General features: G+C 34.8%; 1 protein-coding gene and 1 pseudogene across 2 annotated transcripts; one reads left to right on the plus strand and one right to left on the minus strand.

Annotated features, from left to right (window-relative positions):
• The first annotated feature begins 6,714 nt into the window (after positions 1–6,714).
• On the plus strand, positions 6,715–12,269 carry LOC125192654 (protein LIGHT-DEPENDENT SHORT HYPOCOTYLS 10 pseudogene; annotated as a pseudogene). The gene is made up of 2 exons (XR_016129021.1): positions 6,715–7,371; positions 11,934–12,269. The product of XR_016129021.1 is annotated as a protein LIGHT-DEPENDENT SHORT HYPOCOTYLS 10 pseudogene (transcript).
• A 4,721-nt stretch (positions 12,270–16,990) lies between these two features.
• LOC125196319 (trihelix transcription factor ENAP1) lies at positions 16,991–19,938 on the minus strand. The gene is made up of 2 exons (XM_048094787.2): positions 18,781–19,938; positions 16,991–17,291 (listed from the first exon to the last, which is right to left on the minus strand). The coding sequence occupies exons 1-2, from the start codon at positions 19,673–19,675 to the stop codon at positions 17,278–17,280; spliced, it is 909 nt and encodes a 302-aa protein (XP_047950744.2). The 5' UTR covers positions 19,676–19,938; the 3' UTR covers positions 16,991–17,277.
• Between the last annotated feature and the right edge of the window lie 510 nt (positions 19,939–20,448).

The following is a 20,448-nucleotide window of genomic DNA, read 5'->3' on the forward strand; positions in this document are numbered from 1 at the left end:
AATAAAAAAACGAGGTACTAATTGGTGTTAAACAGATATTTTATTAACCTGAATACGCTTTGTGGTAATTCTAATTCGTGCATCCCTCTAAACTTGAAAAATATGAACTCGTTTATTGATTTTTCTCGTTGGTTTATGTTAATGCAGTTTATGATGTAATTAACGACTAATTTGGAATGTTCATACAGTTTATGCTGTTTTTTAAAATATTTATAAGTCCCTTAAAAAAACATACAAGTTGCTCATTAATTTTTGACTTACTGAAAAGTATTTTGTAAAACAAACTCTATCAATATAAATAAGCTATTTAATTTACCATTTTCTGTTTTTAATATAAAAAAAGCTCAAGCACAAAAAAGTTGATCAGAGACCCGCAACAAAAATCAAAATATCTTAACATAAAAGAACAAGAGAACAAATCCAAGTCTAAATAATGTTAATTCAACGAGCAAATTAGAAAGATATCACGTCAAATGGTAGTGATGAACTCTTATATTATATAAACTCCAAATTTTTAAATATAGTGTCAACACAACTTCAGCACAATGTCAACATAGTATAAAATTTCAATATTTTGATGTCAACACAATGTTAATACAATGTCAACATGGTGTCAACCATTGACACTGTGTTGATATTTTCTGTTGCTATTATTTTCTAATCTGTTGACATTTTTGAACAGTCATGATCATAGTTTGGAGTTTGTACAATATTTAGAGTTTGCATTTGATCACATCCCTCACATCAAATCTATTTCTATAGGCGAACAATAACTCCAAAGCAGCAAAAAATAATACTTTCATGGATGCACAGAGTACTTTCTCCGTCCACAAAAATTAGTTCATTTGTTGACAGCACCAGTTTTAATGAGAAATTGATAAAATAAAAGAGAATGATAAAAAAAGTGGGTAAAGTATGAGAGTATGACAAAGAATGGGTAAAGTAAGAAAGATGAAAGAAAAAATGGGTAAAGTATAAGAGAGAAACTTTTCATATTTAAAAGTTAGACTATATTTTGTGGACATTCCGAAATGACAAATGAGTCTATTTTTCATGGACGCATGGAATACTACCAAGGGTGCAACAAAGAATATATTCTTAGTCTGATAATACTCAAATCTTCTTTCAATGAGGTAATTGCGAGTGAAAAAATAGGGCACAATTTTCTAATCCATAAAATACAAAATTAATCTTTTCTTTTCTAAATCTCAATTGCTGAGTGAAATTGACATATCAAATTATCAATTCACAGTACATTAATAACCACTCTTATTAAAAATATATACATTTCCACTAAACCTATTTTTGGGAACATAAGGATTACTCCCTCCGTCCCAATAAATATGAAACATTTATTTTTCGGCACAGAGTTTTATATAGTATTGTTTTGTGACTTAAAGAAGAGAGAGCAAAGTAAGAGAGAGTGAAAAGTAGAGATAAAATTATTTCTATTTTAGGGTGTCTCCGGCGGCGCCCCTCCCACTCGCCCCTCCCATGCCACGTCAGCACTAGCCCCTCCCATTCCACTGCCACATCACTAGCCCTTCCCACTGCACTAGCCCTTCCCACTCGCCCCTCCCACTAGCCCTTCCCACAATTAAATTAATTCACAATTAAAATTTAAATTCACGGAAATAAAATTCGACACGAATACGAACGGGAAATACGAAAATTACATTAAAAAACAAAATTACATACTCCCTCCGTCCCGGCTAAGATGACACATTGCTTAGCCGGCACAGGATTTTAGGAGTTATTGGTTTAAGTGTTTAATTGGAGAGAGAAGGTGGGTGTAAGTATTAAAGTAGAGAGATAAAGAAAGATGGATATTTTAATAGGAGTGTGAAAAAGTGGTTGAGTGTATTAATTGGAGAGAGAAAGTTACCAAAAAAGGAAATGTGTCATCTTAGTTGGGACAAACTAAAAAGGAAAACGTGTCATCTTAAGCGGGACGGAGGGAGTAATAAAAAAAAATTACATAATTTTAAAAAAAACATAGTTTAAAAAAAAAAATTTAAAATGTCGGACGTCCGACCAGGACGGGCGACCTTCGCCACTGTGGCGCCCGTCCCACTCGCCCGTCGACGGGAGGGGCGAGGCCATCGCAGGGGCACTCGGGACGGGCGTGGGCGCCCTTTCCGCCCACTGTGGCGCCCATCCGGTCGGACGTCGCCGATGGGCGAGTGGGAAGGGCGCCGTTGGAGACACCCTTAAGAAACGTTTCATTTTTAATGGGACAACTAAAAATGGAAAACATTTCATTTCTAGTGGGACAGATGGAGTATTATTTTCAATACATGCAATGCCAATATATTTCATATATATATCTCTTTCATTTTCTATCTCTTGCTTAAGAGATTTTATTTAAACAATTTCATAACTTATTAACTCTTTAAATATTTGTAATCTATCTCAGAGAATTATAACCATATAGTCTTCTAGTTTCAAGGCCTAAGCCTTTTCCGTTGTAAATATTTTATCCAAGAATAATGATGATAGTTTCTTACCAATTCTGGACCCGTTTCCTTCATTCATATATTATCTCAAAATCTATCTTTCTTCTTTTCTAGATACTCACACTTTTTTTTCCTTTTTTTTTGAAAAGTTCTAGATAGTCTTATCTAAAAAATGGTACTACTACTATTTTTGTTTGAAGATAATTTTCATCTTTTCTTAATTGATACTCCTTGATTAACTTAATTTAGATTGTATGAAAACAATGCAAAAAACACTTTATGCATAGCCTTTTAATTTAAATTTGTTCGGCCCAAATATGATACCAGTATGGTCCCGTCAAATAGGATGGAGTAAAGAAATATTGCCGACTCATTTCTTTTAGATACACACAATTTCCTTATTTTTTGTAATGTTATGCACATTCCTCTAATTTCTTTTTTTTAACAATTTTTTTTAGTTAGTTCTCAATGATTTATATTTATTTACGCTGAGAGCTTAAACGATAAAAAAAATTACTTTAATTAACTTCATATTAACTTTTGATGGAGTTTTTTGCATTAATTGTCTAATAACTAAATTTTATAAAATAATTGATTATACAAAAAAAAGCAAGTACAGTACACTATTAGGTCATACTCCGTCCAGGAGTATCATGAGTTTGGCGCAAGTTTTAAGAAATACTATTATAAAGAAAATTGGGTAGAAAAAAGTAGTGAAATGTGAATCTCATTTTTATACACTCAAAGTTTTATGATAGACTATGAGTTGAAATGGTTAATGGAATGTGGAGCATACTTACCATTTATAGTAAAAGTAAATACAGACTCTTGTGGCACACGGACCAAAATTGGAGAAACAGGTCCTAATCACGGACTGAGGGTGTAGTTTCTATCTTCCAGGTCCTTAGCTAAGCTAATTTTCTAACAGTAAATAGATAAAACTCAATCTCCCTTTCTAACTCTTGCTAGTATAAAAAACTCTTGAAAATTATGATTTGACCAACTCTTTACAAGAAAATTCTTGAAATTGGATTGTTTATATTTTATTGTATTTCTAGCTTTATTGTTTCTCAATTTAACACATTATATAACATTGCATAAAATTTCATGTCGAAAATGTTTTACTCCCTCCGTCCATGAATAAGAGTCCCGTTTTTTCATTTTTGTCCGTCCACGAATAAGAGTCCTGGTTCATAATTACCATAAATGGTAAAGAGACCTCACATTCCACTAACTCATTCCACTCACATATCATTTAAAACTAATATATACAAGTGAGACCATTATTCTACTAACTTTCTTCCATCCACTTCTCTTAACATTTCTTAAAATCCGCGCCATTTAGAAATGAGACTCTTGATCGTGGACGGAGGGAGAGAGGAAGAGAGTAATAAATTTGTTACAGCCTCTCTGTATCTTTGAACTGTAAGAGCATTTGCCAGCTTATATATGCTGGTTGATTCGAGAAAATACTTCATCTTCTTGAAAACATTTCTAAAATTGCACAATTTTAGAAATTAGGTACCGAGCTAAATTACCACCCAAAACTTACCGTTTCAAGTTTGGTAACTATTTACATTGTACGAAACATATATATTAATGGTGGCTTTATTAGAGACAGCTAAAGGTGAAAAAGATAAGTCATCATGTCATCAAATACACCTCTAAATTAAGACAACTACGTACGTACACAAATAAAAATTGATGATGGGTGTGATTCCTTTGACCATGTCAGTGTGTCACGCATATACATAAATATAAATGTACAATTTTGTTTAGCTCAAAATTAACAAACAAGTAGTACCATAACTTTGCTCTTTCTTACGGATTAAATCAAAAACAGCTAATTCAAGTAGAAATATATTTTTTTTGCTCCCTTAACTATTTATATTTTTTTTCAGGTCCTTCGAAGTTTCATTTTATTGGTTCTAATTACTTAACATTTACATTTGTAGAAAATAGACATTTTTAATATGGATGAAAAAAAATTAAATACTTGACTAGCTAAACAAATTTAAATTTCACCCTTAATTGTTTTTTTTTTTCTGGATACTTCAAATTGCGCCTTTATCTAATCAACCAGTAAATGGAAGAGTTAATCAGCAGTGGCACCAGTAAATATAATAATGATTTTGATTAATGATGGCGGCTTGAATAATTTGTCCAACTATTTAATATTTTATATTGTAGGTGGATTAGAAAATATTTTATTTCAAGATCGTATCTGATTTGAGTTTTCGTGAAAGGTTGACTTGGATATTGTTTCAAATAGTCTAGGCAATGCTCACGCAAATGGATTTGATGATTGTGCAATCTCCAAATTTTGATTAGCTGTAACTTCAATTTCCCACTCAACCGGCACCGTAATTATTTTTTCTCTTCTCCTAACCCTAAATTATCATATTCGAATTATTTATTAAATAGTGCAATTGATGATCCATAATAAATTACTACTATATGGAAGTCATATTCAAGTCAATATACCATTAAGACTTTGAGATATTTTCACAACAATAGTTGGATTAGGGGTGACAAATCGTTCGTGTTGGATCATTATCGGGTCAACCTGTTAATGACACGATCCAATATGAGCAAACGCGAGCACGACCCGTTAAGAAAATTCCAAACCCGAACTCGAACCCAAACACGAACACGACCCGCTACCCTCAAATTAAACCTGAACACGGCACGAAACCAACACGAAGCCATTAATGATACGAACCACTTTGGGTTAACATGACACGAGAACAATACGTACATGGCACGACACTATAACAACACGACCTGATAACACGGTAAGAATCTGATTACAACTGCTATTGATTAACAAAAGTTACAAAACCATGAATCTGATCTTTAACAAGAGTCTAATTAAAAACCTAAAATCTGATTATACAATGTGATCTGATGAACAATAACATAAATAGATTCATAGCAAAGAAATCCAAAAATAATTTATTTTTAAAATACTAAAAATTAATAATATTATAATATTACTTCCTCCGTCCCATAGAAATAGACCAAAAGTCTTTTTTCGTCTGTCGCATAAAAATAGTTCATATCCATTTATGAAAACCTTTTACTCCTTTTTACTTTATCATTTATGGGTCCCACAATTAACTACACAATTTCAACTACTTTTTTTCATATTCTCTTACTTTACCAATTACACATTAAAACTCGTGTCAACCCCAAATGGCCTATTTCTATAGGTCGGATGGAGTATTTTTTAACAGGTAACCCGAACACGACACGAATTTTTCGTCTCCTTAACGTGTCGACCTGATAAGGATATGAACTCAATAAGCTTTGACCCAAACCTATTAATTTCGTGCGGATTCGTGTCGGGTTATTGCATCGTACCAAAAATTGTCAACCCTAAGTAGGACACTAAAGTCTGCAACGATCGACTCCTCAAAGGGCTAACATCGTCATTTATCATAGTCATGTTGATCATGTCTAGCTTATTTCCTAGATCACCACTCTGAGTTAGCTCCCAAACATTGTCGTCGGTCAGGTCTAGCCCTTTTCCCATACTACCATTTGAGTCCTTAACAAGATACCATGTACCAATAGTAATTTTGTTCGATCCAATTAATATTCCATCCGTTTGTGATTAGGAGTCTTGGTTTGCCATTTAGGTTTATGAGCAATTAGGAGTTTCGATTCACTTTTACTAAAAATGATAAGTATGTATACTTACATTGTATCGATCAACTAAATTGGGACTTCTAATCGATGACGTAGGGTGTAAAATTTTTAGTCAATAGATATAACTCATGAAGGTGAGAGCCTATAAGTTATAATCAATGATTACGGAGAAAAAGCCAAAGAATACTCGCCATATAGTACTCACGAATTAATCACTCCACAAGAAAAACTCAAGAATTAACTAAGCCATACTATTTATTATTAAATGTTATTCACGTGCACAACCCAATTTGTACCCATCCTTTTCAAAATTCGAACGCAAATTTCCTCTCAACATACATACATATACTATTGAAAATTAGGGGGCCGTGACACTCCATTCACGGGGAGAAAGGAATCATAAATTCATCAATCGATGTACAACAAAAAACCACAATAATACACCTAAAACGATGCTTTCACACCAATAATTAAATCTAAGATTAAAAATTAAAAAAGTAATCTCAGTGCATTTAAAAAGAGACGTTGAAAATTAATTCATGAGAGAGAAGAAAAAAATAAAATTAAAGCAAGAACAAAAGCACTCTCATCAGGCCCCACCCCATGTCCCCTCCATAGACTCAAAAACTTTGATCATAAATCAAATTAAAATCTTTTCTTCACCATTCCAATCTTTTCCAATTACCAAAAATAGCCATGAATAACAATAATTCTCTCTCCGCCGATAATAATCAGGCGGCTAGCGGCTCAGGGGCGGCTGCTTCTGTTAACAATCAGCCGCCCCTGAGCCGTTACGAGTCTCAGAAGAGACGGGACTGGAACACGTTCGGACAGTATCTGAAGAATCAGCGGCCGCCGGTGTCGGTGGCGCAGTGCAATTGCAACCACGTGCTTGAATTCATGAGGTATTTGGACCAATTCGGGAAGACCAAGGTCCACTTGCACGGGTGCGCGTTTTTCGGGCAGCCCGACCCGCCCGCCCCGTGCACGTGCCCGCTGAGGCAGGCGTGGGGGAGCCTCGACGCCCTCGTGGGGCGGCTCAGGGCCGCCTACGAGGAGCACGGAGGGTCCCCCGAGACGAACCCGTTTGGCAACGGGGCGATTCGGGTTTATCTCCGGGAGGTGAAGGACTGCCAGTCGAAGGCGAGAGGGATTCCGTACAAGAAGAAGAAGAAGCGGAAATTCAATCAAACGACGTCGTCGCAGCAAGAGGATCAGCTGCTTGTCAAGAACCCCAAGCTGCCTGCTTGAAAAACATTAATTGGTAAGTTTTTATGTTTTTTTGTGAGCTTCGGAATACTAGGAAAGGGACAGGTGATGTGTCTGAAAAAGCTTTGAGATTAAACTTTGCTGAATTAATTGATTTGGGGAATAGAGAGAAGAGAGAGAGAGAGAGAGAGGGGGGAGGACCACACGATCTCAACCGCAATAGTATATTTAAGAGAATACTGTACATTTTCAGAAATCCAGAAACCCTAGAATCATAATTTGGGAAACCCTAATTCTAATTGAAATGGGAAGATTCAGGATTGGTAGTGTTGAGTTGAGCAGAAGCTTTATTATTTTCTAAATATTAAAAAAATGTTACATGTATCTACTGATCTAATTTGGTTTGTTTGTTTCTCTCTCAAATCATGGGGGATTAAAAAATTAGCTATGATATAGTGTGGTTAATAAACAATTTTAATTTGGGCCTTTGGGATCTGGGACATGAATGACATTTCATCGTATCACCATGTCTGATTTTGCATGATTTGGGGAATATCTAAAATAAACAAATTTGTATTTGAATACCATATGTATGTATAAATCATTCAACTATATAGTACATAGGTATATATGGTTGAATAGTGGTTAGTAGTTACAAATCATTTGAATCCAAAATTGTCTCCTTCTATTCATTTCTGTATGAGATTTACTATTTATGATTGGGCTTGTGTGTCTATATGTATATATGAATAATCACTTTTTCGTAGATTCCATATGCTATAGGTTTCCAAATATGGATTTATAGTAGTTGTAATGAAGAAGATGAAGTATCATTATCTGTTTTTGAAATTAAAGTCCTATCAAATTTGAAGACATTTCAAAATATTGAAAAAAAAGGTACGGTGTGATAAGATATATACTCAAATAGATGCAATGCACCATGCTAATGTAGGTCCCTAATTGATTAATGCGATTCCTTCGATCTGTATTATTCTGCTTCGAATAGTCTTCCCTCTTTGCAAAATTCAAATCAGAAAAAAAAGTTCAAATTTTCCATATATAAATGATGGTGTTGAACTATATATACAATTCTAATGTTCGTTTTGTTTTGACAAAAATTAAACACTACATGTAGGTAAGTTTTCCTCCAAATTTTTTTTTTTGAAAAGTGACTATAATTATTTTTCATTTTTTCCATATATAGAGATGTTCTTGTCGGTTGAGAAAAGATTGATTCGATTTGCATCCATTAAAGTCAAAGACTCATTGATTTAATTATTTTTAATCACTGATTATATTTAGTCGGTAAAACTAAATTTCAACTGTAAAAACTTTTTTTAAAATTTTGTAAATAAATCTTATGGATGTTGCTGAAGTGTTGGCAATGTATTTACATATATGTATTATAAACCACTTTAAATTAAATAGTACTAATATACAGTTGTGTTCACCAATCTGATTAAATTTTCTGGTCGGCTCTATATATAGTGAGGTCAAAGATGTCTATAGAATGCTTTGGGAAAGTTATTTCACGAGATTTTCACAGATTAAAAATCTGTTTCTACTTCCATACGATACCAATTATTGTGAAAGATTTGATTTGTTTTGTCGGTAGCATTTGTCAATTTAGGAACGCTTTCTCTAATAATCAGAAAATAGCATCAGATTGCCGACATGAGGATTCTTCTATTCTATATTTTGTTTCAATTTTCATATTTATAGTATTTTGTTTGATTATCATTAGAGTAATATGAGGAGAGACTATCTTAGTATATATATTAGGCCATAATTCGGTAATTAATATCCTTTTAGGCAAAAGAATTAATTATGTATTAATCATTGAAAACATGAAGTAAAGATTTAATTGGAGTGTCTCACCAATCATTGAACACAAGTAAGTGTTTGATATTGCTGAATTCTTACAATGAAAAAGTGGTTGAATATTGATTGTGGCTTCTCATGAGATGATAAGTATATTAAGATAGGGAGTCAAAAGTGAAAGTTTTGTGTGTGTTTCTATGATCATGGAGTAGTAGGATGACTCCTTTAATTGTCGCTCCATAGTGCATAAAATGTGTGGGTTACTTCAAGTTCATGATTCAGTAGTGATTCATTGTGTGTATTAGTAATTTTTCTGTTAATTTTTTTGTCGCATTTTGCTTATAGTTTTCATAAAGAAGTTCATGTTTTAGAGTCACCAATGCTGGAGCTCACAGTAGTTGGTTGATCCATGATAGATTAGGAGTTTCTTATATTCGTTAGTTGGTTTGTCTTCGGCTTTAGCAGCTTTCTTTAACAAAAAAAGGGAGTTGTAGCTTAATACAAAACCATGTGAAATGGAAAGAGGTTGACCCCCTCCTTGCATTCCACACTTTCATGTGGAATCGATGCAAGATACGTATCAATCCATCTTCCTTTTGAATCAAAGGTTCACGTATGGCACACACCGTGGCCAACCCAAAGCCGCATGACCACCGTCCTTTTGTTGCCCTTTCCCTTGGGTCTTATATGTCATTCCAAATCAATGTGGGATATGTATCAATAATGCCCTTTTGGTAGCCCTAATTTAACCCAAAACCATATTCCCTATAATATGTCATTCAATATTTTTCATATGGAACCGATATGAAAAAGGATATATATCATAAGATGTGGTAGACATCTATGCAAAATTGAATAAAAATTATTATAATGATCTTTTAATGGAGAAAATGCAGCTCAAAGGTGAAAGATTGCTTGAATAGGGTGCATGGTGACTTGGGATAGTGCAATGTAGGCTAAAAGGATTGTGAAGGTTTTTTAATCAATCCTTAAAAATGCAGTTAATCAATTTTATTATTGGCATTAGGTTATAATCCAACTCTTTTGAGCATATGTATGTGTATGTATTATCTCTTTTGACCTACTTGAATTGAGCCAAGTTCTTTTAAACAAAAAGTAGTGCTTTGAAAGGTTTTTTTAGCCTTGTAATTTTATGTATATTGACACCATGTTTAGTCCCTTAACTTTATCTCGATTAGCAGAGTTTTTTTAAAAACTTTCATAAGTTCGGCGCTTTTAGTCCCATTTAATCTAGTTAAATTGGTCGATGTCATCGATAAAAAAGATACAACATTAAATGAAATTACATAAAAACTTAGAAATTGATTTAAAAAAATTAGGAATTTCCCGAAAAGTCATAAGAATCGTGACATGTTACAAAAACTCAAATCTCTAATTAAGATTCTAGTGACTCGTATTTGGGGGAAAAAGGTTTAGGTAACAGATGTTTTTGATAGTTTTAGGGCTATCATGGATAAATCTATATTGTGAATTTGAAATTCATTAGAATGTAGTATGAAACTCTTAGTTTTTTCCTAAATCAATATGCTATAGGAAATGTGTTTACTTATATTATAGGATGCATATTGTTGTCAATAAATCAACATAGTATCAATCAACAATTCACATGTAGAGACTGCTAAATCTCTCATAAATTTATACTTGCGCATGTAAACATGTCCCTTGCATATTTTACTATATATATTGTTTTATTTTTATGTTATACGAAAGGCTCAAATAAAAAAGATAATGAGCTAGCCGCGAGGATGAATCCATAAATGTATGGTTCGATCCCAAAGACATGGGGCGTTGGGTTCGGTTGGCAAAGATTTCAAGATTTATTCTGATTATCTCAACTCGTTGCTCTCGTGGGTTGGCCCTAAGCAAACTCTTTAATGGACTACCGCAAGAGTCCATCTAATTGATAGTGTATATTAGTTCCAGATTTGCATTTGCCGAAATCTATCACTTTGTTGCTCACTAAAGTTGCCAATAATTGCAAACTACGGTGGTTCGATCTTGAAGATACCGAAGAAACGAAGTTAAATCTAAGGTGCGATGAGTGTTGCTTAGTATCATTGGAAGCAAACCCGAAGTATGACAATGCCTTAATCTTATAGACATTGTTCTGATAAATTAGCTTAGTCGCCTTTGCTTTTAAATACCCTATTCATTGTCGATTGTCGCAACATATGACATATTTAAATTCTCAAAAACTGTCGACTTGAGCAGTTTAAGGCTATGGGTTTTTTTTTGTTTGCCTTTCGTGAATTTTTTGTTTTTTCTTGGTTTTTGTGTTTGTCGAATCTCTATCTAGTTGTTTGGTTTGTTTGTGTTGTTTGTTGCGTGCTATTTGGATATGATGCATGATGCGAGATCGATACATCTCCTAAAGAAGATAGACGGGCTTGACATTGTAGTGCATGTGTGTTGTCGTTTGTTAGTTGATTCTGTTCTTTGTTAGCTTTTGTGTTGTTTTTTTTAGTATACCTTGTTGATATGTTGGTTTGCAGTGGATATTGTTTTTGATGGACTTTGCTTGCCATCTCCCGGCTTTGATCATTTTTCATTCACAAAAATATTTGTCACATGATTGTTGGTTTTAGAATTAAAACGATTAGCATAAAATGAAACTAAAAAACGTGCTATGCATGAGTGAGAAGAATGATCAACTTGATCTGATTCAATCTATCTAGTGGAACAAGAGCAAAATTTTCTAATCAATATGCAAGTGTTTTATTGCTTGTACAATATTAATCTAAATTTTCTATTACTGTTTTTTACTCTAATTTGCAGGTCTAAATTCACATAGCAAGAAGTTGTAGTGGATGGAGAGAAGAAGTAAATTGTTACTCGTCACCACATGAGAAAGCTTGGGTATGAATAACAGACATTTTAAGTGATGTAAAACTGCTACATCAAGAGCATTTCCTATATTATTGTAGATGTAGTTTAATATAGTAAATATACATATAATATAGTTTAATATAGTAATTTTATATATATATATGTTGTTGTAGTTTGGTGTTATTGTAGTACTCTAGCTAGAGGGCTTACATTTAGATACCATTCGAATTATTTGTGGTTTCAATTTTCAAGCTCAAAAAAAGTTGATCGATATATTTAGTACAATTGAGGGCCGGGTTCGTGTTTTGTTCTTGGAAAACTATTGTACATATGTAATTATATGCATATGGTCATATATTCTATAAGGTAAATGCAAATTTTTCGTACTTGAAAGATGCAGGTGGGTACTTTACTTAAGAATAATACTCTCATGAATTTCCTTTTTCAACATGAGTTTTAAGACGGGAGAACTATGAGTTGAGAAAGATATAGAAATATGAATATCATCATGTGGTGCAATTTCGAGCATAGGAATGCTGGATGGATATCTAGGGGTGGTAAATCGTGCGTGTTGTGTCATTATCGTGTCGGCACAATAACAACAAACACGAACACGACTCGTTAAGAAAACTCCAAATACGAACACGACCCGCTACCCTCAGACACAAACACGACATGAATCACTTCGGGTCAACACGACACGATAACAACACATATATGACACGACACAATAACGACACTATATTAATATTATTTCTTAACGTGTAGCACGAACACGACACTATACTAATAGTAAGTGCTTCATTAGACTAAACCTAATTTAAATTTTAAAATAAATAAAATAATAATAATAATATAATATATTGATATTATTTCTTAACGAGTAACACGAACACGACACAAAATTTTTGTATCGTTATCGTGTCGACACGATAAGTGCACGAACCCAATAAACTTTGACACATACCCATTAATTTCGTGCGAATTCGTTAAATTTATTGGAGCAAATCATTTAGTTACGATAGCCCATTAATATATACAAGAAGGCAGTGACACATTAGCAAGGAAAATATGACATTTCCTAAAGTTATAATATCACAGTCCACTGAGTACATAACATATTTTTAATAGAATCCCTAGAATGTACTCCCTCCGTTCCATAGTAATGAAAGCGTTTTTTTTTTCGGTACGGAGATTAAAAAAAATTGTGTGAGTTAAGTAAAGAGAGAATAAAGTGGAAAATGAAAAATGTAGAGAGATGAAGAGAGGAAAAAAAAGTAAGAGAGAGTAAAGTAGGTGTGGAAAAGTGTGTTTGACTTTTACTAAAAAATGAAACGACTCTATTACTATGGAACGTACAAAAATGGCAAAATAACTATATTACTATTGAACGGAGGAAGTAGTAAAATATCTAGATTTTTCTGGAGAAAAATCTAGATATAAAATATTAAAAAGAACCTAGTAGAGAATTCTAGAATATGAAATAAATGCCTATAAATATGGCATACCATTTTCCAAAAGTTGAGAAGTTCAACAAGTTTGAAATAGACAGTTTCTTTAGTTTCCCCACATCACATTACCTCTTCTAAATTATTTCCCATATATTCCACACATTCTCCTCTCTAATATTTCCTCCAAACTGAATTACTCCTCTAACATATATCTTATATTCCAACCATTTCTATGTCCTCCAACATATATCTTATATTCCAACAATTTCGTAGGTCCAACTCTATGCTTTGCACTCAGGCAACGGAAGTCTAATTCCAATCTCTCAACTGGTCTCGACCCCACAAATTCGAGCCATTTTGTGATTGAGCTCTGTGCTGACTAGAAACAAATTACTGTTTCAAGAAGGGGGCTTGATGCGATTCGAGAGCTGAATTGACTGCTTTGATGTGCTTGCATGCTTGCATGTCTTCGCATCCCCATGAGTTGTGCTCAATTTCAGTGGATTTCATGATTTTGTGGCCAATACTATTGTAGATTAGGAGTGTGCTTCCATAAATCCGACCATTGGGGTGAAAGAAAGAACACTAGACAGATTAAAGAAAAGCGTGAAGAAAAACGCGTGAAAGAAAGAACAAACGTAGGAAGAGTCGTGCCAAAAAAAATTGTCAACCCTGATCATTAATTACCTTGATCTGTCTTGGTTACTTCAATCTTTTGAAGTGGTGTGTTTCTCTTCCCTTAGTCCTCTTGCTCGCTCTTTGGCTAAATAGGGTTTGTTGGCCGGTCTTGTTGATTTTTTTCAGATTCTTGTTTTGTTATTGTTGTCTTATGGGCTTTCACTCACCACCTAATAGTTTGAGATTTGTGATTATATAAAAGTATAGACATCATTATATATAGAATATATTAATTTTATAATAAAATATAAATAAAATAAATTATACTTAGCCTTTATAGCACAGATGAAATAAGATTCCGCATAACTGCTTTATAGTGTTATGGAAAAAAAACACTTTTGTATAACAGGTGGATTATTATATATGGTGCAATTTCGTGCTTATGTTTCTTATGTAACTAGACCAAATACAACCACAATTAACATGTCTTAATTGATAAAAATATGTCCTCTGATTTATAGGATGGGAGATTGAGTCATCTTGACAATTTAGTGGATCCGAATACCAATTTGTACTCCCTTCATTCTATAATAGTGGTTATTTTTGTCATTTTTGGTATATTCTATAATAACTGAGTCATTTCCCTTTTTAATAAAAGTCGAACATATTTCTTCTCGCTTAATCTACTCTCTCTTATTTTACTGTATCTTTATTCTCTCTTACTTTATTATATTTTTATCTCTCTATCTTTTTCATTTACTATTTTATTCTTCATTTACTTAACCCACTTAACACAACTTTTTTTAATTTCCATAACAGAAAGAAATGTCTCCACTACTATGGAATTGAGTATCAACTTAATATTAACATTTGTAAAAAATATCAACCAAATGCAGTTCATTTAGATCAACACTCTCACAATTGATAAAATAACCTATAAAGTGTACAGATCCGGCGGATTTAATCACGAGATTCAAATTAGTGAATTACAAATCATAACCCAATATTTTTATTTCGAAGTACAAATTTGATCACAATTCACGGGGCAAGTCTCTTTCTCCATTATTTTAAAGAAAAAAACAAGATTCCAAATTGAACTAATGTTTAAAAATAATAAAAGAAACATCATTTTCGAAAATGTACTCTCCAAACAAAATATGACATGTTAGGATCTATGCTTCCAAATTAAATCTCATCACGTGAACTCAGTTGAGCCTTTATTATTCTCCATGCACATTTTTAGGTGAAATAACTCATTCCACCACTACTGCCCCACCAGAAATAAGGGGCTCAGTTCTTATCGTACAAGATTATTATCGTGTCAATCTATCAGAGACTCAATTTAGGACATAACTCAAACTCGGTTTGTTAAGGAAATTATCATCCGAACACAAACCAGGCCGTTTACCTTCAAATCTGAACCCAATACGAACCCGTTAAAGATATGATATAATATAATATGGATCAAGGACGGGTCCAGGAATGTAAATGGAAGGGGGGAAAATTATATATACAGATAATTTGAGAATTTAAGAAGGGGCAAATATAAAGAAATTTTACAAATTTTGCAAAATTATTAAATAAAATAGTATATATCAATATATTTGAGGAGGGGCATTTGCCCCACCTAGTAATACACTACATCCGTCCCTGATATGGATAGACACGACGCGATTATAACCCGACAACGACCCAGAACTTGATTTACATAACTAAAATGTGATTTACACAATTAAAATACTATATTACACAATTACCTTATTTTCAAATTTGATTTACACAATAAAAAACTAAAGCTATAAAATATATTCCCTCCGTTCCATAGTAATAGAGTCATTTTGTCATTTTGGTACGTTCCACAGTAATAGAGTCATTTCTCATTTTAGTAAAAGTCAACACATTTTTCCACACCCGTTTTACTCTCTCTTACTTTATTCTCTCTTCATCTGTCTACCTTTTTCATTTTTCACTTTACTCTCTCTTTACTTAACTCACCTAACACAATTTTTCTTAATCTCCGTGCCGAAAAGAAACGTCTCCATTACTATGGAACGGAGGGAGTATAATTTTTAAATAATTAAAACCATCTTATTTCTTTCTGGCACGAGGTTTAAGAAATGTGAGTGGAAAAAAGTTAGTGGTATATGAGTCTTACTTGTATATACTTTTACTTTTAAATGAAATATGAGTGGAATAAGTCAGTGGAATGTAGACCTATTATCATTTATAGTTAAAACGAACCGAGACTCCTATTCACAGTAGGACCGAAATAGAAAAATGGGACTCCTATTCCTAGACGGATGGAGTAATATTATTTCAAATAGGTTATCTGAACCTAGCCTAACCTGAATCCAAACTGAATTATCAGGTTCCTAACGGGTCAACCCCAATAAGGACTCAAACCCAATAAAATTTGACTTAAACCTATTAATAATGTGTGTGTTCATGTCGAATTATCATGTCGTGTACAAAACTGTATGTTAGAAATGAGTCACACACCCCTTTAAAATGCCTTGTTTATAGATGAGTTAAGATTATCAATTTATCTGTGGGATAAGAAGAGGTTTCAATACGCCACGCAATGTACGGGTTGGAAAGATCTTCGGACTTCCACACTTACAAAAAAGAAACTCATCACCGACTTGAGCCCGCTCTAATAACATGTTAAAAATAGGCTAATCATCCACCCAAAAGTACTCGAAGAGGGAAGGGCAATCCGCTCATTTATTAAGGAGTTAGGATCACCAATTCGTTGATGTGAGATAAAAAGAGGTTTAAATACTGTCAACCCTACCGGTGATTATTCTAACCATTAATTATAATTTGGAATAGATAAAATTTTCCTACACGCTTTTAGTTCATCATAAATCGTTCTGCAAATTTGTATAGTTACGTTTATGTAGAGGCCCAAAGGTAGATAACTCTAACAGCAGAAACTGAAGTAAACTACGAATGATTATATGAAAACACATTCAAACACTAACAAGTTGCTATATGAACTGACAATAACAAAAATTAATGATCCTAAACAGGCAGATAAAAGTAGATTTTGATCAAAGGAAGCCTAACATTGACATGAATCACTCTTCTACATAAAAATTAGCTAGTCAATATCTTTCCCGGCCAAAGAATCTTCTTCACCTATCAACAAGAAGAAATACCATATTGTTCCGCTGCTCAATGCTCGACCGCACCAAGGATTTGCACAGTCCCAGTCCACACCACTAGCTATACATATCTGCATAATTGCCAGGAAATCACAACTCAGAAAACAAATCAAGAAGATAAGCATGCGAAATGCAGATAGATAGGGATACAAACAATTTAATAATTTCCCCAGAGAAACTGTTCCAAATTATGCAACAGCCAATTGTAGATAGATGGTGATACAAACAATTTAGGGGCAGGGTAGATAACTCGATTATCTTTGAGTTAGATGACCAAAAATGACCTAAAATGTGTGCTCTTATCATGTTTTGTTTATTTATCTTCTCTACCAAATGCTTTTCCCAGAGAAACTGTTCCAAAATATGCAATTGCCAAAATCAAAATGTGAAACTGTTCCAAAATATGCAATTGCCAAAATCAAAATGTGAAACTGTTCCAAAATATACATCCACTTTTGACATATAACCACTCAAGTCAAACAAGCAAGGGGGAAAAGATTAAAACAAGTTGTACTGAGAGGTAAATGAACAGCTCAATTCCAGAGCCAAAAGGATTCATAATCCAACTGGGGCCATTTCAGTTGAAGTACTGAACCTATATTAGCCCATCCAGTATGAAAAGGCACAGATATAAAAGATAGGGCAAAGATGGAAGGGTAAAAAGCCCTGCTCAAATAATAGATTTAATTGGTCTTGTATAGATCTAAATATTTAATCTTTCAGAAGCATTCATTCAAAATAAAGCAACAGTGGCATTGTGACAATATAGGATTAAGCAAAACTAACTTGATATTAGCATAGGTAGGCAATCAGTTCAGTATTACTTTTATTTCAGTGTATTAGAATCATCATTGTCTATTACGATGCATGCAACTAAATGTTACCAACCAAGAGAGTTTGTCAGCCATCAAAGCCAAACCCAGGCTTCATAGTTCATCCTAAGGAACATTGTAAGATGCAAGCAAACTTAAGACCTATATCTAGGATTTATAGTCCATCAACCACACAAAAAGAAGCTGATTATTCACTCATGCATTCATAATTATTAGGCCAACACTTCTTTAAGTATAGTACTCCTATTTAAGAACATACTTGGGATGGGAGTTTCCAACATGGTGACATGATCACTTTCCTCTTCCCTCAATAATCCTAATATCAAGGACAACAAGATGCACCAAGGGCTAATATAACAGAATGTGCAGACCAATTCTCATCTATAACGGAAACAAATAAAATGTGGGAACGAGCTAGAATCACACACACACGTATACATATATAAAAGTCAATATGCAATGACAAACAATAACCAGCTACTATATGAGAAACACATGTAGGGAACCAACCAGAATCACCAAGGTAATAGAAGCCTCAACCTGAACAGTATTGCAGAGTTATTCTTAGTCAAACTAGTTAGCAGTACATCGTGCCAAACTATGCAAACTCTTTATGCAATTTCATTTATATAACCAACCAAATAAAAAAAAAGAACAGGCAAACATATAACTAAATGTCAGAAATTGATAGAAAAACGATTATATCACAATATAGTAGCAGTTATACCATCAGAAGATCCAGGTCGTTTAGTTCGCTTGACCTTCTCTAACTGGACCTGTGTATCCATAAACAATTGCATCCTTTGAACCTCCAAATCTTTAGCAAACTGCATCCTTTGCTTCTCCAACTCCACCATCTGCCTCAGCTTATTACCCTCTACCTTCTCAAAAATTTCCCCAAAATTCTCTATAGCCTTTGCCAGTCTCCTCATCCCTTCTTGCCCTACCTGTTCGTCGTCTTCAGCCTCATCCTCGCTCCCCTCCACTTCATCACCCTCCAACTCATCATCATCATCATCAGCCTCATCGTCAGGTGCAGCCGCTGCAGCAGCCATCGCCGAGTAATTTCTCCTGAAGAACGACTTATCCACGACCGGCGACGTCATTGGACGCTTCTGCGGCAGACTAAACGGCGTCACCACGGCAGGATTCATCGGTTTGCGATAGGATAACGGCACAGCCAGCGGCGGAGCAGGCAGAGACAGCTGCGGCGCAGATTGAGGCGACGTAATCACCTTGCTCTGCTGGTGCTTGTTGAAATTAGACCCGATCAAGTGCTCGAGAGTGGAGAAAAACGGCCAGGACGAGGCTAGGGCACCGTTGGATTCAGCGATCCTCGTCCTCTCCGTCTTGTACTTCTTCTTCAGAGTATCGATCCGGTTCTTACACTGCACGTCGGTGCGGTGCGTCTTCTTCGTGTGGCCGTGGAGCGCGTTCACCGCATCGGCCACCTCCTGCCAATCCTTCTGGCGGAGGTTGCCGCGGTTGAGCTCGAGGTAGCGCTGTCCCCAGGTATCGACGAGCGTGGCCGTCGCCTCCTCCGTCCAGCAGTCCTCGCGGAAAGGACCCTGCCGCGGCGGCGCCGGCGCGTGCGGAGTCGAAGATTCCGTCAAATCGCCCATGGATCGGCAACCCTAGCGAATTGAATTCAAGGAGGGGAAGGGATCGGGAAAGGAAATTGGGGGGAAAGGAGAGGCGGCGGGAGGCGATTGTGGGTGGAGAGATGATATGTATGGGGGAAAAAGGGGATAGGGCTGACTGGGAGAGGGGGTGTTGGTAATCGGCGGGGGGAGCGCGTGAGAACGACGGTCACGCGAATTCGGCCGAATTGTCATTGGTAACTGCGTCACGCTACGTCTGTGGGTTAGGTTTTTAGCGATGATTGATTGTTTGGTGCGGACAATTAGGGACTTTTTTGGGCTTAAAAATGTGGTCGCACGGTGCGGATGGGCCGATGATGATGACTTGAGCGTGGGATTTGGGAAAGAAATGTCCGGTCATGGAATTGCCGTGTCTATGAAATGGCGATTTTGCCCTTTCTTGTTGCCCGGATCTAACCCTATCCTTTTAGCCGCCGACGATTAGGGTTTATTATTGATTTCAATGCTTATTTAAGTGCTGACTTTATATTAACAATAATATTTCATTCAATTGTTATGTTTTAATGATAGTTACCATTTATCCAAATCGTAGTAATTCATTTCATTCCCTGTGCACAAGACGTATAAATTAACTTTGGAACTTTTTTTAAATAATAGAGTACATTTCAATTTTTAATTTATACTTTAATAATCAGCTCTTATCTTATGGAGTAAATGTGCTGATAAATTATATTAAAAATTAATTATACGCGTCAATTTGGTTGTAGAATATACCCTTGAAAGTTGAAAATAGT

The sequence above is a fragment of the Salvia hispanica genome, chromosome 4 (genome assembly GCF_029641045.1).
Source record: "Salvia hispanica isolate PSC_SH4W2 chromosome 4, Shi_PSC_v1, whole genome shotgun sequence".
Lineage (NCBI taxonomy): Eukaryota > Viridiplantae > Streptophyta > Magnoliopsida > Lamiales > Lamiaceae > Salvia > Salvia hispanica.